Source organism: Taudactylus pleione, unplaced genomic scaffold (assembly GCF_031769625.1).
Source record: "Taudactylus pleione unplaced genomic scaffold, aTauple2 ptg000036l, whole genome shotgun sequence".
Taxonomy (NCBI): Eukaryota; Metazoa; Chordata; class Amphibia; order Anura; family Myobatrachidae; genus Taudactylus; species Taudactylus pleione.
The window spans coordinates 8,519,582-8,543,241 of NW_028284438.1; the positions used below are offsets into that span (position 1 = coordinate 8,519,582).

Genomic DNA, 23,660 nt, shown 5'->3' on the forward strand with positions numbered 1-23,660 from the left:
TGAGTCTGAATCTTCTTTCCATGAACATAGCCAAACAATACGGCGGACCACTACCGAAGTGGCAGATATCCTGGAGGCCAGGAGAGCTGTATCCATAGCTGCTTCACCTAAGCAGGAGGCTACATCTCTAATGTGAGATATGAAGCATGAGGGGGAAATTTCTCTTTTAGGGTCTCTGCCCAACTCTCAATGGCTTTTGACACCCAGGCCGTAGCCCTGGTAGGATGAGTAGTAGCTCCTGTAAGAGAGTATATGGGTGTATGGCAAGCTTCTATATGGCTATCTGTACTCTCATTCAAGGAGGTTGCACTATGAATTGGTAAGGTGGTACTTTTAACCAGATGTGTTACATGAGAATCCACTGTTGGTGGAACTTCCTATTTAGTACAATCAGTAGCTGGAAGCGGGTAAAAGGAACTGAACTGTTTTGGAATTTGAAACCTTTTACCAGACATATTCCAAGCTTCACTCATATGATCAGATAGCTGGTCAGAGTGAGGAAACTCTGGTAAAACTACCTCGTGTTGTTTAAAAAGTGTGTTTTTTTTCTTAGGAGTGGGTTCATCCTCTTCTATTTGTAAAATAGTTTTAACAGCTCTCACAAGAGCAGGCATATTTTGTTTAGAGGATGGCTCCTCTTCTCCTGAGATGGAGTCAGAGTGAGAGGTCTGCGTCTTCTGCCTCCCCGAGATGGTATATCAGAATCAGATAACTGTGTGGACTGGGAAGATAACACAGCACGTTTAGTAGGCTTAGTAGGTAAAGGCTTTTCTTTTTGCAGCATTTGCTGAAAAACCGTAGAAGTATTAGCTAAACTCTGTACTGAGGTAGACAGTATGTCTACCCATGGGGGAGGCAAAGGATTTGCAGGGAGTACCTGCTGTGCCATCCCACAGGGGGAGCTACCACGGGGACTGCTACATGGTCCGCAAGTTTTGCCAGCATTTGTGAAAAGGTAGCCCAGGGTGGGTACTGAGGGAAAGACACCGGGGCTGAGGGTCCCCTTCAGTTAAGCCCAGGGCCATCTCTTCCATTGGGCTTGTTGGGCAGTTGCCCAAGGGCCTGAAGCTTGTAGGGGCCCACCAACCTGCCTCCCTGAAGCTGCGGCCAGGTGGTAAATTTGTGATATTTTTATAAGCTGGCAGCTGGTGCACTGTATTCTGATCTAACCTCCCCATCCCCCCTGTGACGAGTACTCACCTCAGTCCCAGTTTCACTTCATCCACCAGCTTCAGATCAGTCAGACAGAGTCTCTCTGCATGCGTGGGAGGTCTGATGGACATGCAGGAGGGTTTAATTTGACCATTTACTTTTTTTTCCCATGAATGGGTGGGTAGGGGCCCCAGTGCATTGCTTTGCCCAGGGCCCACACTGCTAAGACAACCATGGTTAAGCCCCCTGAGCAGGACTTACAAGACACCAGAGTAGGAGGAGCAGCATCAGGCTGCTTGTTATTCTTTACTCTGCCAGACATAGCTACAAGAATAATAAAATACACAGTATGATACAGTGCAGTGAACACCCTGCAGTATGTATAATCTGACACAGTCTTGTATGCAACCACGCTATATAGTTTATATAGGAGATGTGAGGTACAATAAGGGAAAGGTACAAATTGACAGTATAGAAAGTAGAGATTAACGCTAGAACAGGTCACATACAAATGCAGAAAAACATGTCTGCAATGGGCACAAAAATCAACTACACAGACTGCAGTGGCTGGTAGGATATAGCTCTGTATAACTTGGCCCGTGGGAGAGGTATACAGGGAGACTGGACCCAGCGTTCCCGGAGACTTACTTGCATAAAATGTCTGCTGCGCATCTCTGAGGGGGCGGAGGGTGAGGGAGGAGCAGCCCAGGGAACACCAGGACCGCGGTGGAATGGCGCCATGGACTGGGGGAGGAGCTGCAGGGAGAGCGCCTTCTCTTTCTGACATTAACCACCATGTCCCCTGGCATCTACATATGCCCTGCGCAAGTGTATTATATGCCCCGGTGGCCTAGTGGGGTCGAGGGTGCACCAGTGTCCACATCAGCGCCTCTGGTCTGTCTCCTGAGACCGGAGGTAAGACTGTACAAAAATGCAGGTCCACGTGAACAGGGTTCTGCCTTGTCTGTTCCCTGAATTCCGGGCTGCAGTCTGGGGTCCGGGGAGCCTGCTAGCTAGTCCCTCTCAGAGCCCTGCCAGGAGTACCTAGCACAGGCTTGGTGTCACGGTGCCGCGGAGGGGTGATGGGGTGGCAGAACAGATTTACGGAGGGCAATCTGGTGCTGCTCGGCCGTTAGAGTAAATCTAGAAAATAAATTAAATCATAAAATAAAAGCTTGGGCTGCTTAATGCTGCCCAATGTTATAATGGTGATCCAGCTCCTGCCGGACACCAAAAAAACTGAAGTTCCCTCAGGTTGTGGGCGGGGTATAGGGGGAAGGACCGGAGCATCCTAGGATTGAAAAGCTTTGCTGTTGGTATCCGGTCCTTCAGGTATCACCTACACCCCAATGTCTCCCTGTGGAGCCCTATGGACCCGGAAGAAGTAAGATAGTGATAATAATTGGTGGCGAGAGAAATAAATAAACAGTGATAGAGATCTAAGATTCTATAGGAGACAGGGAAACATTTGTTGATCAAAAACTACTCTTCTGACCTTTTAAATTAAACTTTTATCTACAGTCAGTATGACTAATATGTACGTTTAATGCTACATGCAGATATAACACCACAATTTGGGAGCACAATGTTAATCTAAACAAGTCTAAAGCTGGCCACACACATAGCAATATTTTACCCGATCTGGCCGATTCCGACACATTGGAACGATAGATCGTGTAAAATATGGGCAAATCGTGAGTCCCCACTCACGATCACGATGCGCTGCGCGTCCCCGCTGGTCGCACATCGCATCTTCAGATCTGCTGTGCTGTAGGGCAGATCTACCAATCTGGGATACAAATGCACTGGAGAAATGTCTGGCTGCACGATAGATCGTTTGAAGATTGGACACTGCAAACACCAAACCGTGTGCAGGGCTGCCGAGGAGAGTTTTCACGGGAAATCGTGCACAATGTCGGTTCGTGAACACATCAATATGTCTGTGGCCAGCTTCAGTAAGGTAAAATAAAAATTCAACCAATTTCCCATGTAATGTCCCATATTGTAGACTAGGGACCAGGTTCGAATTTGATCAGAGTGGTAAGCAATGTGTTTCCATTTTGCAGACACTAATGACAGACACAATGAGGAAGGTACAACGCGATTTTATTATTTTTTACAAATAAGAGAATAACAGCAATTTAAAATGTATTATAAACAGAATACAGTCCTGCAAAATTTAACACCAAGCTGATTACTCAACACCTCCCTGTCCTCTACCAGTGATCTCAGTTGGCAAAGCAATAGCTATAACCACAAACAAGAGAGAAAGATTTACCTAAGGTTATTTTGGAACACCTGTACTCATTACTAATGCGCATGCAGGTTAGGTTGGTACTTGTAGTTCTCCAGCTGTAACGGCTAACAGTCTATGCAGAGTAATGGCCCAAGCACAATAATGCACATACAGGATAGGCTGTTACTTGTAGTTCTCCAACTGTAACGGCTAACAGTCTATGCAGTGTAAATGGCCCAAGCTCAATAATGCACATGCAGGTTAAGCTGGTACTTGTAATTCCCCAGCTGTAATGGCTAACAGTTCATGCAGAGTAAATGGCCCAAGCATAATATTGCACATGCAGGTTATGCTTGTACTTTGTTTATTGTTTATGTAGACACAATTCACTGAACAAGAGAGTGTTGCCAACTGAGGTTACACAGGGTTAAGAGTTTATCAGCTACCAGAAGCAATACTAGACAGGTAATGCAGTAATTAAGCAGGTATAGATTTAGCATTAAATAAGTGAACACATTTGAATAATACAGTGAGCAATAAACATCATTACAGAAATATATAACAGACGAAGGGCCACAGCGGGCCACTATCAACCAATTAACACCAGTGACCAACTGCAAACAAAGGAAAATACATTTCACTGCAATAAAATTTAGTTTTAGGATAAATATAGGAAGTATTGTACATCACTCACAGTGGCATCAGACATGAGCCGACACAGCAAAACAAGTCAGTTCCCCTCCCAGTATGAACTGGAGGTTCACAGGAAGAATAACCAATATGACTCTGGGGAATGGAAGGGGTAACCTATTCCTACTTCCCCCCTATTTCCACACCTTATATACAAGAGGCTGGGAATATCCTTTCCTTTTTCTGACCCCAAAGATTGGATACTAAGCTAGCAAGGAGCCTTCTTTCCCCTCCCAGCTGCTCAGAGGCAGCACTATCCTTACTATGCAAGATAAACAGCACCCAGGGGAGATGAACAGATTATGGGCACTGGTTAATTATTAGGGGGAAATGGGGCAAGAATAGTCCTCACCACTTGCAGGGGCTCTTCTGCCCAAATGGATTCCTCGATACTGGAACAGGCACAGCACCAGGCTGCGCTTAGACTCTTGACTTTCCCAACCTCCTTAGTTGGGCACAGCAAAAGGATTTGTAATTTCCAGGGGGCCTTGCAGGTGACTCCTCGGCAGGGTCTGTCTTCTACCCTTCAGCAACGGGCCCGTCTTCTGTCCCTCCAGCTGTAGTCCTCTGCAATACAGCAGTCTTCCTGGCAATCTGGCTTCACTGGCAGTGGCAGCAGCATCACCTGGGAGACAGGGTCCTTACAGTGGGGTCCTCTCCACCTGGGGCTTCCCCAGCACTGCCTGCCCATCCTGGCCATCCAGCAATCCTGCTCTGGATCCAGCAGCCAAACAAGCCACCTCAGCGGGGTCCTTCCTGCCAGCAGCTGGGTCCCCACAGGGAGTCTTTTGGCAGCAGCAGTAGGTACAGTCAGCAGGCAATCCCCGGGGCAGCCATCCACCTCCCCGGAGTCCTCACATCAAGGGGAATGATGCACATCTGACCAATCCAGGGATAGCAGGGGTTCAATAATTATAATCCAATTGGGTAGCAGGGTTCAATGCAGCAGACACTCCTCTAAAGAGCAGGCAGTGATAGCGCAGCCCTCATACTTAGCAGGGGGCTCTTCCATACTGGGGGGTCCTCCAAGTTCTTCACTGGTCCTTACAGCTAGGAATTCTCGTGGGGTCTTTGCACCGGCTCAGTGGCTCTGGCTTCCACCACAGCCACTGACCTCCAACAAGTCCTGTTCTGCATCTGGGTTACTACTGGCTAGGACACCCCCTCCTCTTCCCCTGCAGGTTACACTTTTGATTTTTCTCAGCTACATAACGGGGTTGTTGCACAGTATTTTCCCCTAGTGCAGGATTTCTATACTCCATATTAACTACATGGCAGCTCCTACTGCCCAGCTGCTTCCCATCAGGGCATCTCCCCTCCCCTCCAGGGGATTGCTATTTTATAAACTCTCCCTTTCTCTCCTCCCTGTCGGTCCGGCATCTATGAGTGGACAGGAGGACCCCAGCAACAGGTCGCCTACAGGGATCTCTGCCTGGACACCCAGGCTACCAATCAATGGGGCAGGATTTTCCCTCCAAAAATGGGTCACTAACCAAGGGGCACTTTCTGCCTCCTAGTTTGCACATGCTCAGTATGGTCCGAGGGAGTAGGGTCAGCAAAGTTCACTGTATTATACTATGGGGCCAATGGTGCTATAATCTTATAATAAAAAAAAACTGACAGGGGCTTGCAGGGTAACTATATCCCCTAACTAGTTAAAGGGGTAACCCCATAACTGTGGGGGTACCACACCCACTCAAATGTGAATATCTTAATGATATTAAACCATCCAGCGTATAACAGTATTGAGGCTGAGCTTATGCAGGACTGGACTATACATGAAGGGCCTGATTCAGAATTGACCACAAGTATCTGATTTACTATGGTTACCGCATATCTGTAAAAGCCAGTTGCCTTTTTTCTCAATAGCTATAAGTGCCTCTGTGTCTGCATGGCATAAAGCTGTAGCTAGATTTAATGATTTTCGACTTCCCACTACTAATCTTACTTTGAATAGTATAGCTGTTTTGATCCCTGAATTGAAATTTAAATATATGGGTGGCTCAGGGGGTGTCTTCACTGCACGATATTATGCCCAATGGTGTACTTATCCCCTTCTCCCGCATTCAAGAATTGTATTCCATGTTATCAAGATATTTCTAGAAATACTTACAGTTACGCCTTTGGTTGCACAGTTTACAATTGGGCTCTCAGCCTTTGCAGGCTACCCCAAAATATATTTTTGAGAGACTTACCTCAGGGGGATATAAGAAAAGTATTTCTTGGTGGTATAGTTTATTGGTAGGTGCTTCAAAACCTGTAACTTTTTATATATGTATGTTGTTTGATATATGCTTTGTATTATTTGTTTATCTGTAGATAATTGTACGGTATGTTTACAGTACTTTGATAAATTTGTGATTTATGTTGATGTACTCTGGCTCTAGGGCCAATTTTTTCCCTGTCCCTATCCTGTTATTTATATTATTATTTTCTTGTTTATTTTATTATTTTAAGTTTTGTTATATATATTTTGTGATGGAAACTAATCAAAATGTAATATTGAAAAAAATAAAAAGAATTTGCCACAAAAAAAGAATTTAAAAAAGATCGCAGCTGAGAAAATATGCCAATAGTTGCAAAGCCTGTCTGTGGACGGAGCTTATGCTATTTAGCAAACTGCATCTGCATCGGAGCCTGCATATGCAACAGAGCAATTCAGAGTTGTACAGATCTCGGCCGTATCTCGACTTGTGGCTGAGTGGGTATACAGATGTGTCCACATACGTCTTTCCTAAAATCTAGCCATATGGCCAAATGTGCCATGCCTTTGAATCTGCAAATTAGCCATGCCTTGTGAATTTTTATTAAAATTTGCTACTTTAACCTGGTACTTAATACAATACTCAGGCTCGCACTGGGCCCCTGGACTTGTAGCTCTGCCCACTTCCATGGGTGGGCGGGGCCAATCCGCAGCACTTCATCCACAACCATGCCGGCTGGGGAGCAGCTGCATTTACATTACTATAAAGGTGCAAGCTGCTTCCAGCCAGTAAATGTTTCAAAATTGTCACTATCACCACCACTACTCTGCGGGCTGAAACCTCGAAGTTGTAGCTCCACTCACCGCCACGAGTGGGCGGGGCCAAGCCCGCAGAGTAGTGGTGGTGACAGTGACACTTTAGAATCATTCACTGGATGGCAGCAGCTTGCACCATTATAGTAATGTAAGTGCAGGTGCCCTCGGCCAGCAGGGTTGTTGAGGATGAAGTGCTGTGTGCTTGGCCCCACCCACCTGTGCGAGTGAGCGGAGCTAGAAGTCCAGGGGTTGGGGAGAAGCCTGTATAGTGATGTGTGGTTGGCCCCACCCACCTGCAGGAGTGGGCGGAGCTAGACATACGGGGTGGGGGGGGAGAAGCCTGCAGAGAGTGATGTGTGCTTGGCCCAGCCCACCCGTGGGAGCGGGCAGAGCTAGAAGTTTGGGGTGGGGGAGAAGCCCGTAGGGAACAAAGTGGTGGTGACAGTGACACTTGTCTTTAGACACGTTCACTGGTAAGGGGGGTAAATTAGGGTAAAAAAAATTGTTATCCACTGTATCTCCTCTCTTTCCAAGGCTTCTGCTGCAGTTGTGGGGTCCCGTATATTCAAATAATAAATCTCTTGTAGTAACTGCAGTGGGAGGCAGTAAGCTATGTAATAAATCCTACAGACTCTCCTACAACTATTGGTTCCATAATGGAAAAGACGAAAGAAGCTCATGGCTGCAGGGTCACATATTAATTTTATGCTTTTGACCTTTTGTTTGGAGTATTATTGACTGTACACTAAGGGCTTGATTCATAAATGGATGATAACGGGATCGCAGCTGAGAAAATATGCTAATAGTTGCAAAGCTTACCTGCGCATAGGGCCGCCGACAGATGCCTTTTCACCTGCATACGACTTCGCTTACCTGCATAAAATTTGCTAACATAGACGCACATAGACAAGCCATGCAGCCCTTGCGGCAGGTCTGACCTGTCTCAATTACAGCGGCTCTCCTGACACGCACAGAGCTCTCATGCTGCATATGTGATGATTTATGCACGCCCATGTAACAGCGTATAAATGGTCAGACACGCCTGCAATTTTCTAATCTTCCCGTTACCTCCCCCAAACGCTGACTACCTGTCACTCACTTTGCAAATGGGTTCTCTGTGAATTGCAAGACCATCACTGCACGTGCACAGTGTGACTTTGAAACATGCACGATAGCAAAAAATCGATTAATCTGCTTACAAATCGCCATTGCGTACATCTCTGAATCAGGCCCTATATAGGTAGATGATTTGTTTTACAGTCCAATTTTTATTTTACACAATTTACTTGTGCTTAATTTTGTGCTTTATATAAAATTATTTTCATGCAAATTTGTTCTTGCAATAGTGATTCATATATATATATATATATATATATATATATATATATATATATGTCTTTCTTACATAGGCAATAGCTAGCTTCCACAGCAGTATACTTTGATATATAGCAAAAATCCCAATCTAGGATTACATAGCAAGAAACATTATTAATTGTTGGACTGGCCCACAAAGATACGCAGACACCAAGCCACTTACAGAGACAAAGATGAACCATAATTGGGGAGGTGATACGTACATCACTAAAAGAAGATACATCTGCACCACCTGCATGGTCACCTCTAATAATGAGAAACTGTGTGCAGTCTCTGGCATGGATTCTCCCCAGTTACACATAGTATTAAAAATACATTTGTCCTCTTTTTAACATAGTTGCAAATTTTGTTGTAAATTAATAATATACAATATATGTAGATTTTTCACTTGACCATTCCTCCAATGCCGCACTGTATCGCTACGTTACTAGGTGGGCCCCAGTCATTGGTTTCCCTGGTGGGCCCTTTATACCCCAGTCTGACACTGCAAATACTTTTGCAGGACAAAAAAAATGGGATCCATCTAATTCAGGGGTGTTGAACCTTTTTTTCTGCCGAGGCCATTTTGATATATACAACATTATTCCCGGGCCCAGTACAGGCCACACTCCTCCATGTGACATCACATGGAGGCAGGGGTCACAATCGACGGTGATTACAGCAATACCCGGAGAATCCTGAGGATGCTCCGGGGAGCTGTAAGGGCAGCGGTATGACCGTCTGAAGCGTCCTAAGGATTCTCCAGGTGGCACTGCTGCATAGATTCCGGCTGGCAGAAAAAAGCTCTGAGGGCCAGACCAAATGAGTCTGCGTGCCTGAGGTTCCCCATCCCTGATCTAATTGCTACTTGTCTTGTGCCAAATGTCTTGTGCCTTAGGAAAATGTGTCATTAGTAGAGATGTGCAGGCTCAGTTCGGTTAGGATTTTCCAGCCAAGTTTGGATTTTTCCCGCCAAAAATCTGGTCTCAGAAAGAGGCAAAACGTCATCTTTCATGGACAAAAGTCCATGAAAGATGATGTTTGTCCATGAATGATGACGTTTTGCCTCTCTGAGACCCGATTTTTGCTGGGAAAAATCCAAACTTGGCAGGAAAATCAGAACCGAACTGAGGGCCTGATTCAGAGCCACTAGTAAGCGGCAGCTCATTCGCTCCGAGCGATGTTTGCCCAACTGCGCATGCGTACGGATCGTTATACGCATGCGCGAACCAGTCAGTGCGGTCGAAATTCATGTGCTCGCAAAATAGCGAATGCCTGACAATTTGAGTGACAGAATGAGGGGTATGTGGGTGGTAACAGGGGAAGGTGCTTGAAAGCGGGGAGTGGAAATCAGAACGCAGGCGTGCTTAAAGGTCAAAACGGGCGTTTTATGGGTGTGCATAATTAAAACAGCAGCGTCATTGACCACGTCACTGGGTTTTTTTTAAGCCAGAACTGCTCGCAAAATTGTGGTAGCAAAAACCGACCACAAGAATAGCGAGCAGCTCATACCCTGTTCGATGTACTCGATTAAGCTAATAAATAGTGGACATGACGTAGGATGCGAGCGGCCAGGGGGCGTAGTTTCCCAAAAAACGACCGCAAGTTTTGTATGCTCGTTCAGACCTAGAGGCGTAAACAGACCGCAAACAGCGAACGGTTCATTTGAATAGCCACCCCTATTTTCAGGACGAACGAGCGCTAATTGCGTCCGGCTCTGAATCAGGCCCTGAGCCTGCACATCTCTAGTCATGTTTTGTATGTGTGCAGGAGGAATTGCTGGCTACTTAAAGTTGTGCGTATGCAGTATGTGTCTAAAGGTAGGTATTACCATGTATTTAGGCGCTCCTCAACATAAATGCTGTGACGGAGTCGACCGTATAGATGACATAGGTCAGTGTAGACATAAAATAAAATGTATTCATGAATACAAGGTGATGCATGGAATATAAATGCATACAGTCAAGACGTGCTGTAGATTCAAAAGGGATGAGAATTCACAGAATCAGTTGATAAATACTGGGTGAGGCAGAAAAATGGTATCTGCCATGGACATTAGACATATGCAATAGGTGAATTATATATATTGTGGATGAATCAAGGCATGAAACATAAGACAAATGACAGGTCTGGTGAGTTCTGATTGCAGCAGGAAATGTGACTCCTATTTTTAAAATAAGCACTATCGTGCAATGTACAAATAAATGGTAATAATTGTACACTTGGTAGTAGGCAAAAAAGTACAGGATATCATACCCGGTGGGTGATGGGGAGCCAGCGGGTGTTGAATTGCAGGGTGCCCGGGTTGCCCTGCAAGGCTCCTTACGCTTTACCCAAACGGAAATCAGATCCTGTGGAAAAAGTCCAGAGTCCTTGGAAGTGATTACAGGTGCTACACCAAGCTACACCTGTAATCACTTCCAAGGACTCTGGACTTTTTCCACAGGATCTGATTTCCATTTGGGTAAAGCGTAAGGAGCCTTGCAGGGCAACCCGGGCACCCTGCAATTCAACACCCGCTGGCTCCCCATCACCCACCGGGTATGATATCCTGTACTTTTTTGCCTACTACCAAGTGTACAATTATTACCATTTATTTGTACATTGCACGATAGTGCTTATTTTAAAAACAGGAGTCACATTTCCTGCTGCAATCAGAACTCACCAGACCTGTCATTTGTCTTATGTTTCATGCCTTGATTCATCCACAATATATATAATTCACCTATTGCATATGTCTAATGTCCATGGCAGATACCATTTTTCTGCCTCACCCAGTATTTATCAACTGATTCTGTGAATTCTCATCCCTTTTGAATCTACAGCACGTCTTGACTATATGCATTTATATTCCATGCATCACCTTGTATTCATGAATAAATTTTATTTTATGTCTACACTGACCTATGTCATCTATACGGTCGACTCCGTCACAGCATTTATGTTGAGGAGCACCTAAATACATGGTAATACCTACCTTTAGACACATAATTCAGACTTTGGTTTTCACTAGGGAAAACCCATTACCATTCACAGCCCGCTTACCCTCAACAGGAGCGCCCGGTTTCACCAATACACCACAAAATCTCGTATGCAGTATGTGTCCGTTTTCAGACGGATCGATCTCTTGCATCAAATATAAGGCTGGTGCGAATGTGTACTTATGATGATGGCTACTTTCACAAGTGGATGGATGAGGGTGGTGTGGTGGAAGCATACATATGGCTAACTATGAATACAGGGGGATATTTGTAGTTCAATTCCTAGTACAGAAATTGTGTGCAATTGTGATCTTTTTTAGGTTCAACTCTGAATCGTGCCCACAATCTGCAAAATACACTCTGCTTGATATAGTAACCAGACAATTACAGTTAATGGTGGGGGAGTCTGCATTGTAATACCACAAGAGATCTGAGGCTAGCATTGTGTCACCAGTATAGGTTTAGAGGGGTCTACATTATGCAGGTGTGGAATCTGTGTCAGCACTACAGGTCTGCATTCAAAAGTCACCAAGGTCTTGTTGTGGGGACAGTGGCTTAAGTTCATCCCAGACGCCCGGAGGCGAGTTATAATTTGGTGCCCCCTCCGTCACAGTGTAATGTAGCAATTCGCATGCAGACAGGCTATAGATAGACGAAGGCAGCAGCTGATGGTCTGACATGGAGCTCTCCACTAGTGTATGGTGGCTTCTCAGGTGCCAGGAAGGGGTGCCATGTATTGGACGACCAGGACGGTACACTCCGGGTACATAGCTACAACCCTGAGTGGGGTGAATATGATGTGGACAATAGAGGAGGTGCCCCTTCAGAGCTGGAGCCCGGCGCAGGCGCCTCCATCGTCTCCTATACTTCTGCCCCTGTGTGGGGAACATTGTAATAAAGCCACAAGAGATTGCGGAGCACCAGCTTTGTAAAGTCATCATAGGATTTTTAGGGGAAAGCAGTTGCATTGTAAAACCACAAAACATTGGTCTAGCTTGTAAAGCAATCAGATATTCAGAGGTCTTCAGTGCTTAGTACATTCTAGAACAGCATTGGACCTGTATATGGATCATTAAGCACAGCATTGTATATTGGTGACTAAGCTGTTGTCTGCAGTGTATAGTGATCACTAAGCACATTGGGGTAGGCAATGTGTGGCACTCCAGCTGTTTTACTATGTGTTTATTGTTAAGCAATCTCTTGTTTGACTATGCTATGTTTTCAGAGAATCGTGTGTACACTGTGATCTTAATTAGGTGCTGTTTTTGATTACTAAGATGCATCAAACCTCTTTTTGTAATCTTTCAATACTAAGGAATTTGGCGACGGTGTTGTATACAGGTCCCTAGAATAGCCAATGCGCTATATATATGTTAAATAAACTGTGCTCCCCCTGAATATAGCCCTTCTACACAATAATTTTCCATATATTTTATTGGCAGTGTAAAACCAAACCTACTGTACATTTGACAAATTGGTGCCACAGGATTTTGTCCTTTTATCCATTTTGGCTGCCTGCTAGAAGAATCTGATCAACTTACTTGTGTTTGTCCCCAGCCCGCCCCAAGCTTTGTGTGATGCAACACAATGTCTGTTTTTACACCAATTTCCTATCCTATTGGAAGTCCTCGCAAATTATCTCCATAATGATATAGAGGTATTTTGAAGCAGATCAATGCTCCAGCACATAATGTAAAAATTGATGCCTATAGCAGACCACAGTGGTAGTGATCATTAATGTTTAATAGTAGGCAGCTGTGAAAAGGTGAAGTTTGTTGTAGCAACCAATGACTCCTGACACAAACATACCAGGCATATTGCAGTCTCTCTAGCAACTGACAAGACGCCAGCAGTCTTATGCTTCTTCTATCCAGTATGAAATAAAAGACAAGGGGGAAGGGAACACATATCCCAATGTCTTTGTTACACTGTTTCGGTTTATTAAAGGGTCTGGTTAATAATCCCTTGGCATAGTCAAGCCATTTCCTAAAACAACGGCTAAGGAGCCCGTAGACTAATGCAGTATATCAACAGCTTTGCTAAGGGTTGGGCTTACATATTAAATTCTTTCTAGCACTGCCTAAAATTTGCAGCTCCATTAAACACTGAAAGGGACAAAGGAGAATTCAGATGTGATCTGCACCTTTATTTAGAAGTACAGTGTTTCACTGTTAGATTTGAATTGTAAATTTCTAGCTAATCTTTTATCATTTACATCTGTTCCCATGTTAATCTGTCTTCAATCATTTACCTTGCTCAGTAAATAAACACTGTAATACACAGGGCAGTGAAAGTCACATACTCAGCCTTCTGTTGTCATAGTTGAAATTCAAGCTAAATTCATGCGTTACACCTCTGTTGTCGTAAATGTACGTGTGATGGGAATGAGTATGACTTTGCACCATCCATTTAATTCCAAAGCGTCCGCAACTGCAAAATCACACAACTGCACCTCAGCCACAATGTATATTCATTGTGATCTGTACTCGGCTGCAGCATGGCCGACAGGTTATTATTAGACATACATTGATTGCCTCTGAAAATAAAGTTTGAATAACGTGCTCCAAAAGGACTATACATTTACCCTTCAGCGGATATCAAAAATATATTCACTCATTTGGCATTTTTCATATTTTATTTTCTAAAATTTTTGAATTAAAATTTAATTGGAAATTATTAGTTACCACTGATCAATTCACACTACTCCCCAATATTTGTAATAATTAAAAAAAAGTAATCATCCCTTTGTTTTAATACTCTGGACACTACAATTTTCACCCATTATTCTGGCTCCATCTATTTTGCCAGGATTTTTAGTCCCTGAAGTGCTGCTTTAAATTTAGAGGTTGAACATGCCAAGAAGCATAAATATACGCTGTCTCACTGAACCACAGACTTGTCCTCCAGTTGAGGGTCTGCTTTCTGCCAAAGTGTCAGCAAGATTTATTTATTTTGCCACTCTACAACTTTATATGCATGGGCTATAATTATCCAATGGCCACTTTCTCCCATCTCTGCCATGAAAGACTTAGGGCAGTATTCAATTTGAGGCAAAAAGCCGTTATCGGAGATAATTTATCGCCGATGACATAATTTTTGCCTATTTCAATTATCCCCGTATTCAATTATATTGACTTTTCGCCGGTGTGAAAAGAATGTAAAAAAACGGGGATACATTTTCGCCACCCTTTAGCTGGCCAAAAAAAGTGCAGAATTGGAGTTTAGGGTGCAGGCTTAAAAAAAATAGCCTGCACTCCTGGGAATGGCCCCTAAATCTGTGTCAAAAAAAGTAAAAAAATAAAAATAGGGACACCCAAAAAAATGTACTTTAATTTTGGGGTTAAAAAAAAGGGGGACAAACTTTTAAAAGGACCAAAATTAATTTAGGAGGGGTTCCCAAGTATGCGACAGGTGTTTTACAGAATGTGGGTAGTAGCAGCAGGTGCATTTTTGCAGAATTTAGAAAATTAACTTTAGGGACTTAAAAATATGCTTGCACCCATTTTCATGTACCCCAAATTTGATGGCCATAGTTTTGTTGGCAAAAAAAAAATATCTAAGTGTTATTTTTCACCCCTTCTTCATAGGGATGAAAAATGCACCCACCGCGGCTATTACAAACCCCGACTTCCTTCAGTAGGCAAAAATGGGGGTACCCATCGTGATCCCCCATGTCTAGACATCTTTAGGGGGGGTCCCAGGAAAAATTCCCGCTTTTTGGCAAAACTTACATTTCCGCCGGCTCCCGTTTTCGTTGACTTCTAATTGAATACGGGGATAAAGTGGGCACACGCCCGATACTTTATCCCCGGAAAACCTGCGATGTGTAGCGAAAAGTCCATCACGGACTTTTCGCTCCAATATTGAATACCCCCCTAAGGGGGTATCCAATTAGTCGCAGCAAATTAAAGGGGCTAATTACCTGGCCCGGGGCTATCCAGTTAGCCCCGAAGTCGGCACTTATCAGGGTTTTTTTTTCAGGACCTGATGTGTCCCGAAAAAGAATCCACAATAACTGCTGTTTTTTCACCTGAAAAAAGGCGAAAACACATAGGTCCGTGAGCTTACCCGCGGCACCTATGTGTTTTCGGGAGAACTATCCTATTATTTTGATCGAAATAATAGGATAGGGTGAAAAAAAACATTGGCGAAAATCAGGGATAATCGCCCCAAAACACGGTTTTTCAACGGTCGCGAGGGTCAGTTAGCGGGGCTAATTGGATACCGCTCTAAAGGGGAAATATATCAAACAAGTTGTCCATAGCAACCAATCAGCTTCTACCTATTATTTTAAAGAATGTAGTTGATAAATGCTAGCTAGAAGCCGATTGGTTGTGATAGGCAGGGCTGTAACCAGGGGTATGCGACCAGTGCCACTGCACACGGCTTCTGGCTAACAGAGTGGCTGGAATGGCACCCTGCAGCCAGGATCAATGCTGCGTTGCCGCCAATGTGTCCTTTAGATGCTCCTGGCAGGCACCCTGCAGTCTGTGCCACTTATTAGTGTCCTCAGTATGCCCAAAGCAATGCTGTACTTACTGGTGCTGCTGGCCATGCCCCCTCTGCATGACATAAAAATGTCAGGCAGTAATGGGGTGGGCCAGCACAGGACATTATTTAGCAGTTACAGAGCTGTCAATAGGTACTTCTCTACTCTTTACAAGGTTTGATACATTTCCCCCAAACTCTGATATAGGCTTTATGGTAGCCTCCCTAACAAGTGTCTATCTTGCACTAATGTTGTTTGGGAGAATATATAAATAAAGTTACCAGCGCTAAACACTCATAAAAATATATAGGATAAAATGTATGGTTAAATAAAAAAATGACATATTTATTAACACATAAAAATAATATATAATAAAATCACCGTTAGTGAATCAATGTATGCAATTGCACACTAGGTAGGTGTCCTAAGACCTAAAGCTCATGGTATATAAAGTCCTAGAAAAGTCTTGAACTCTGTAATGATGTGGACTATAAATTCCCTTTATGGCAACATATAGATTTACCGGATCCAGGTGTAATGGATGTCACACAATCCCTGGGCAGCGTAATTTGCACAAAATGGTTTAATGTGTACTCCACCTTCTCACAGATGATACAGTCCCTTAGTAGCATTATAGTTGCATATGAATGGGTTCTTGTAAGGTCTCCGGATGTCCGTTGTTTCTGCCAATTCCAGAGGGAAAATAGATCAAGGTCCACAGAGTAAATGTCCACAGAACTTCCAGAGCTTAGCCAGCATGAAACAGGTAGCGCTCATCGCGTTTCGCTGGATGTATTATTGTAGCGTATATTGTTTGGGAGAATAGTATGTTCTAGCCAAATTCACAATTGTGCCATATTCTTATTTATTACTGACCATGATTTCTAGGGTTTGTTTTGAATGCTCTTTACATCTGTGTCTCCTAACTTCAGTCCTCAAGGACCTCTATCATTGCATGCTTTCCAGGTCACTTCACAGAATCGCAAGTGAAATAAAAATATCCACAGGTGATATTAATTGTGTCAGTCAGTAATGAATACACCTGTACTCCAGCACAGAATATGGAAAACATGCACTGTTGAGGCCCCTATACACTAGCTGACAGACTGCCGGATCTTGCGATCGGATTGGAAATGCCAATCCACCGGTTGGAAATGCCGACTGGCGGCCATCGAAGTTCCGCGGTCCATCTGAGGATCGGTGAAATTATACGTTAATTTGCCGATTTGCAAATCACGATCATATTGTGATTGGCAAATCTGTGAAATCCAACATGTTCATCCATCTTGGCATCGCAGGAACACAAGCATCGCGACAATCCGTCGCTAGTGTATTGGGGACATTAGAGGTGACTGGAGGTGGGAAACACTGCTTTGCATGACGCAGCTCCCACTAGGAAATGCTCTAACAGACCGTGAAATGTCTCAAACTGGTGTATTTATTTTTAGAGCTATTAAAACACATTAAAAAGGGACACAGGTAGACTCACGTCTATTAATTATGTGATCTCAGAAAACAACTTTGCAAAATGTACATTTGTCTTTTTTTAATTAGTAAAGAATTATTGTGTGGTCATCAGTTAGGAGAATTCTCAAATAGATCTATTTTGATTTCATGATGCAGGAAAAAAAATACACAGTAAAAAATAGCAAATGGATGAGCTCTTTTTTATAACCACTATAAAGGAACAAATAAAGGGGTCATTCCCCAGTATCAATGCTTGTGTGATAGAGGAATTTATTCAAGCCATGAGAGAGCTGTGACTGGCACATACAGTCGGGTAACCTAATTCAGCTATGCACTTAATGTTTCACGTATAAAATATATGGAACCAGGGTAATATCCTGAAATGGCCTACTGTAAATCATTAGCACATCTGACCTGATCAGTAATTTTGTTATTAATACATTTGAACAGGTAACTTGTTCCTTTATACATGCCAGTCCAGATTATAGAATAAACCTTTTAGTGCATAGTTGGAGTAACCAAGGTACCTTGATGCAGATACCATGAATGAAATCAAAGCATTGTAAATAGTAACAGCTTCCTATTCATGTAAGTGTAATGCAAATTATTATTGAAAACAGAATGTATTTATAGTGTTATGCAAATGTTTTAGACGGCTGTGGCCAAACAGCAGGTTTCGCTGACACTCTAAGTGAAAAAAGGTTAACTCAATCTCTAACAGGAACAGACCAAGAAATGACATATTTCAGTTAACAATTACTATTTATTTGTGAAATTACAAATATAAAAAACACAAATAAAACAGTGAGCAGGACAATGCTACAAAATTATACCAAATTGCTTCCAGCTTCGAATTTCCATGGTCAAACATCTTTAAGAGATAAACTTTAAAGGGGTATATTTACTAAGGAGCGGGGTTTTAGAAGTGGCTATGTTGCACATAGTAACCAATCAGATTCTACTTAGCTAGCACCTTCTAGAAGAGAATAGCTACAATCCGCTCTTTAGTAAATATACCCCTAAGAGTTGGCTGAAATCAAAGCAATATTTGGAAGACCCAGTAATATCTTTGCATATCTGACCAGTTTTCAAGCAGTTCTATCAAAGTTTTAGCTGTCGCTGGGGTAGTGGTCACGCCAATTTTGACAGACCACTGTTTTAAGAGACAGGGGGCCTAAACTTGGTTTAATCAATAGTGAAGTAAACAATCTCATAATGTCAGTCTTCTCTCCAATCTCTACATTAATATTATGTCCTTTTCTTTTTTGTTTTAATAACCTGTATTGCTAAAAAGTGACTCCCAAGTTTGCCAGTCTTCTATATTTACATCAACCATCTTCCTTTACAATACATTTTTTTGTGATGCTTGTAGCTTTGCATAATATTAAGCTGCATGTTATGATCATTAGTATTCAGTAGTCTACCAAGATGCAGTATGGTGTCAATTAATGATTTCCTGAGGTCAGATGTTTGGAATTATTTTTAAATAGAAGATAATTTTATAAATGTTCTCCATAATGATCTGGTTTTGGAGTCAGATTTATTAAAATGGCATACAATCAGTAAGGGATATCCACTAATGTTCCAACATTTAAAGAACCATATCTAGTGTGACTCTTTACCGATACCCAAACATAACATTGCTTGTCAGGTCACTGTTCTAATTAGTTACTGTTCACTGGTAGTTCCTGATTATCAGGAAAACATACGTTTCCCTGGCAACGTATAACTCTGTATTTTGCATTTCCTCCTTAATGTCTTGTCAACACATGTGCCTTACTTACCAGTGTCTTGAACAATAGTGTTAAGAACATTTTGGAAAATTAAAATATAATTAATGGAGTCCAGAGGTGCCCCACATAAGTAATTCTATGCTCCCCGAGTCTCTACAAGTCTGACTGATCTGCATGGCACAGTCAGTCCTGTCCCTTCCTAACGTCATGGGCTGGCTTGGTCGTCCACATTCCACAGTGGGTCAGAGTGGTGACATCGTATACAGACGGAACCACTCCAAGTTTTTTCTATAAGCCACCAACACTCTGACAAGTGTTACACAAGCACAAAAGTTTTCCTTTGGAGTTCGCACAGGATAACAAAAGGACAAGTTGAGAGTTATATTTGGTACCACCCTAGTATGTTCATAATGACAGAGGATTGGTGTGGTGAATAAGATGACAGGAGTTGCCAACTAGATAAGGTAGCTGCACCGGTGTAAGTGAATACGTTTCTAAAGTTGGCGGTGCTCCCCAGTGTCAGAAAAACACAGTATATAAACAAAGAAAAGAAGACTCTTTATTGGGGGCACTCTACGTGAATATGATCTCAATAAAATAAAATTTAACTTTTAATTGTTATAGAATATAAAATATTGGAATACACACAAAACATACATGACATATAATATACAAAGATATAATAGAGTGTACAGTACTGTACATAGAAGAACTAGATCTCAATTAGAGGAAGTTCAATAGGCAAACAATTATGCCAATAAAGGAGAATCTGAAAAGCAGCGATTCATCAGAAAATCTGGGAGATGGCAAATATTATTATATAGTGTATCAGCCTGTTTGATACTGAAGACTATATAGAGCCAAAATATTGTTACAGGGTATAAAAAACCTCCTAGTATGGCACACATAAATGACTTAGAATAACACACCTCTAGGGTGACATTATAAATGTAGAGTTCCACCAGAGATCTACCTATCATATCAAAGTACACAATCAAATGAGCACCGCATGCTAGTAATTCAGACGGTAGAATGAGTGTATAGTTATAGCACATTATCCATCAAATAAGCACCACATGCTAAACACTCAGCTACAATGAAAATTTGATGTATCCTGTTATCACACTGTAAAGGAATAAACATGCAGATTTATACAGAACGCGTTAGAACTCGTATCACTTCCAGGGGCGTATACATCCCTCCTCCTCTGAAAGGAAAAATAAGCCAAGTTACAGTGTTCAGATGTATCGTCACCTAGAATGTAAAAGGCAGATTAGCAAATTCAACAGATACAGTATAAATTTAACCTCCAAGATAATGTGACTGGAGAATAGGTAAAATAGCATTGTTGTGCTAATGTTAAGTACTGTCAGAGATAGTGACATATGATGATGTCTGTTCCCCCCACTTCTGCTGTCTCCACGTCTTGTATGGGACAGAGGACATAGGATTAGAGTGTGGGATGCCGTGTACCTGCTATTCCTTATGTGGAGGCTGGCGACTGTAGCCCTGGACAGGTAAGCATAGCAGCAAGCCGGGTCTGTGCTGCACTCACGTCTTTAGGTGATCCCAGTTTCCTGTGGTGGATACGAGGTGTGTGAGCCCAAACGGCTATGCAGCTGTGAGACTGTGGAGGGTGGGCGGTCTATGCTGCTGGTCAATGATCGAGCGGCATTAGACTGCAAGGAAGGTTCCGTGTGCATGTCAGATATCACATATATTGTGATAGAGAAATTATTTTCAGCTTTTCAAAGTTGTGACTTCAATTTCCCAAACACTTTATACAACATAATAGACTGGAATTTACAATAATTATAATTTTAAAAAGTGTAGCCATTTAAAAGGATGTTACCATTTTGCTGAATTGTGCAATAGCTGCACAAGATAATAGGCACAAGGGGTCAAATGTAATAGGATGAGAGATTAGAGAATGTGAGAGGTTAGCAGTATGCTCTCACACTTTTTAGCTCTGCCAATGTAATAGAGTCCGAGAACATACAAACTCGCATGTTTTTAGACTCAAAAAAAGTCTCACGATTTAAACTCTCATCCAGATGTTAAAACTCAACCAATGTGAGAGATTACTGCTAAATTCTCACATATTCTAAACTCTCACCCTATTACATTTGGCCCAAGAAGTTTATACCCATACGTATGAACTCCTATACATTGTTCTCATATAAAAAAACGTGTTCTAATCCCATGACTTTAGGGGCAGACTCAATTATCCGCGAGCTTGCAGCACCTGGATTAAGTGCCCAGAGCTATTCAATCGCAACCCACAGTAAGCGATAACCAGGCCATATTTCCTACGATTCAGTGTGAAAGTCGGCATCTTTATTAACAAAAATTGAATAGTGTGCAGCTCCAATATTGGGACTTTCCACTGACAGTTAAATTGTGCAGTTTGTCGTTTGAATTGAAAAATCACCACCCTTGTGCCTAGAGCTCACTATATGCTAACCCCACCTACTTTGGTGTTGGGTCCCATCTACATTTGATTTGGTCCCACCTACATGACGCCACTTTTAAATTTTTTTTTTCCAGGGCTACCTTAAGAACCAAATCTATCCCTAATTGAACTGACCCACTAATAGTCTAAAAATAATTATCATTAGCTAAAAGTGCAACTGTAAAGTAATGATACACCAGTCAGTAATAGCACAACTATACAGTACATCCTCACACTTTTTATTGTGGCTGTCTATTATAGTTAAACAATAATTGCAGCATAATGACCTATTAATAATTCTGCTAAAATCTCTGTGCAGGTTGTAAACTAGGTGTTGTTTTCACATTTTATCCTCATGAATAGGGTACGATATCAATAAACAAACCATTCATCACTCTGTGCAAGGGACTCCGTTGTTATTGAAACTCCTTGACGATTGTATTCCAAGCTCCTAACACACTGATCCAGGTTGGACTCTAAACCTTTGTGTTGTTAATTGGATTTAATTGCACATATGAAGTCAACAAACAATATGCAAAGCTCTTAACGTAAGAAATACCATGTTGAAATAGTGTTAACTACCAGGAAGAAATAAACTAATAGAATAGAGATGTCACAGAGACGTGGTCCACCGGCAAAATAAATACTGTACATAATTGCCAGAATTCACAGTTCTCGACGGCTTCAAGCTGTATCAAAAAAAGTCATCAGTGCGTTCTGGTCGTAATTGTCCAAAATCTCCAGCAAGAGAGGCACTTTTGTTTTCACATTTGTGCCTTTGAATTTGAACTTGTCAATGAAGAGGTCTGTGATCATGCCTAAAAAAGCGAATAATAGATGTTAAAATGTGTCCCCACAGGCTGGCTATTTACTTCACTTAGATATGATAATGTTATGTTAATGAGTAGACAATAAAACAGACGTCTGACAACAATGGTCCAGTAACGTGTCCTGCAGGTTCTCCATGCATGGGAGGCAGAAAAGGCATGTGAAAAAAAAGCAGACAGTATGCCTATTACAGCACATAGCCCATACCAGTATAATTAGGTCAACATTTAGTTTGGAATATCAGAATTCTACTACTCCATATAAGAAGAGATATGGTAAGAACTTACCCTTGTTATCTCTATTTCTACGAAGTCCATAGGGTTCCACAGGATACCTTGGGGTATAGGCGATGCGGCAGCAGCATCGGGCACCACAGAGTTAAAACTTTAGCCTCCCAGGATGCACTGGAGTCCCTCCTCTATACCCCGCCCCCCAGCCAAGGCCATCAGTTTTGTAACAAGCCATAGGCCGGAGGAGGAGAACAAAGAGAGAGAAGAAAGTCTGGAACACAGAAGAATCACATTCTCACTAATAGGAGAAGGAAAAACCGGTGACCAGATTAAAGCCCATCTGCAGTACAGGTGCGACAGGGCGGGAGTCCTGTGGAACCCTATGGACTTCGTAGAAGTAGAGATAACAAGGGTAAGTTCTTACCATATCTCTTATTTTCTACTGCAGGGTCCATAGGGTATCCACAGGATACCTTGGGGATGTCCCAAAGCAGTATCCTTTTAAGGGAGGGGATGCTCCTGTGCTGGAAGGAGAATCTGCCGCCCGAAGGAAGCATTCTGAGAGGCGAAGGCATGAAATGCATAATACCTGACTAAGGTATGGACAGACGACCACGTGGCTGCCTTGCAAAGCTGAACAGCTGAGGCACCACGGCGAACTGCCCACGAAGGACCCACAGACCGAGTAGAGTGAGGAATTAGAGAGGTGGAATCAATCCTGCCAAAAGTTTAGTGGCAGATCAACCTTTCTTATGGAAACTATAGAGGACAAAAAAAGGGAGTCCGATTTCCTAAAGGAACTGGTACGATCAACATAAATCCTTAGAGCACATAACACATCCAAAGAGGCCTCACCAGCAGAGAGGACTGGGGAATTAAAGGCCGGTACTAGGATTTCCTAATTAAATGTGGAAACTAGATACCAACTTAGGTAGAAAACCAGGGCGAGTGCGAAGCCCCGCCCTGTCTTTATGAAAAATCAGAAAAGGAGGACTTGAGAGAACCCCCAAATCTGACACCCTTCCGGACG

At 42.6% G+C, this 23,660-nt stretch overlaps 1 protein-coding gene across 3 annotated transcripts in view; it reads right to left on the reverse strand.

Annotated features, from left to right (window-relative positions):
* Nucleotides 1–18,233: 18,233 nt before the first annotated feature.
* BBS7 (Bardet-Biedl syndrome 7) overlaps nt 18,234–23,660 on the reverse strand; it is a 67,941-nt gene continuing 62,514 nt past the window's right edge. For all 3 annotated transcript variants that reach the window (XM_088452256.1, XM_088452255.1, XM_088452257.1), the window contains exon 21: nt 18,234–22,390. In XM_088452256.1, coding sequence (XP_088308382.1) covers nt 22,257–22,390 — 134 coding nt within the window. In that variant the 3' untranslated portion in view covers nt 18,234–22,256. The remainder of the gene's footprint in view (nt 22,391–23,660) is intronic.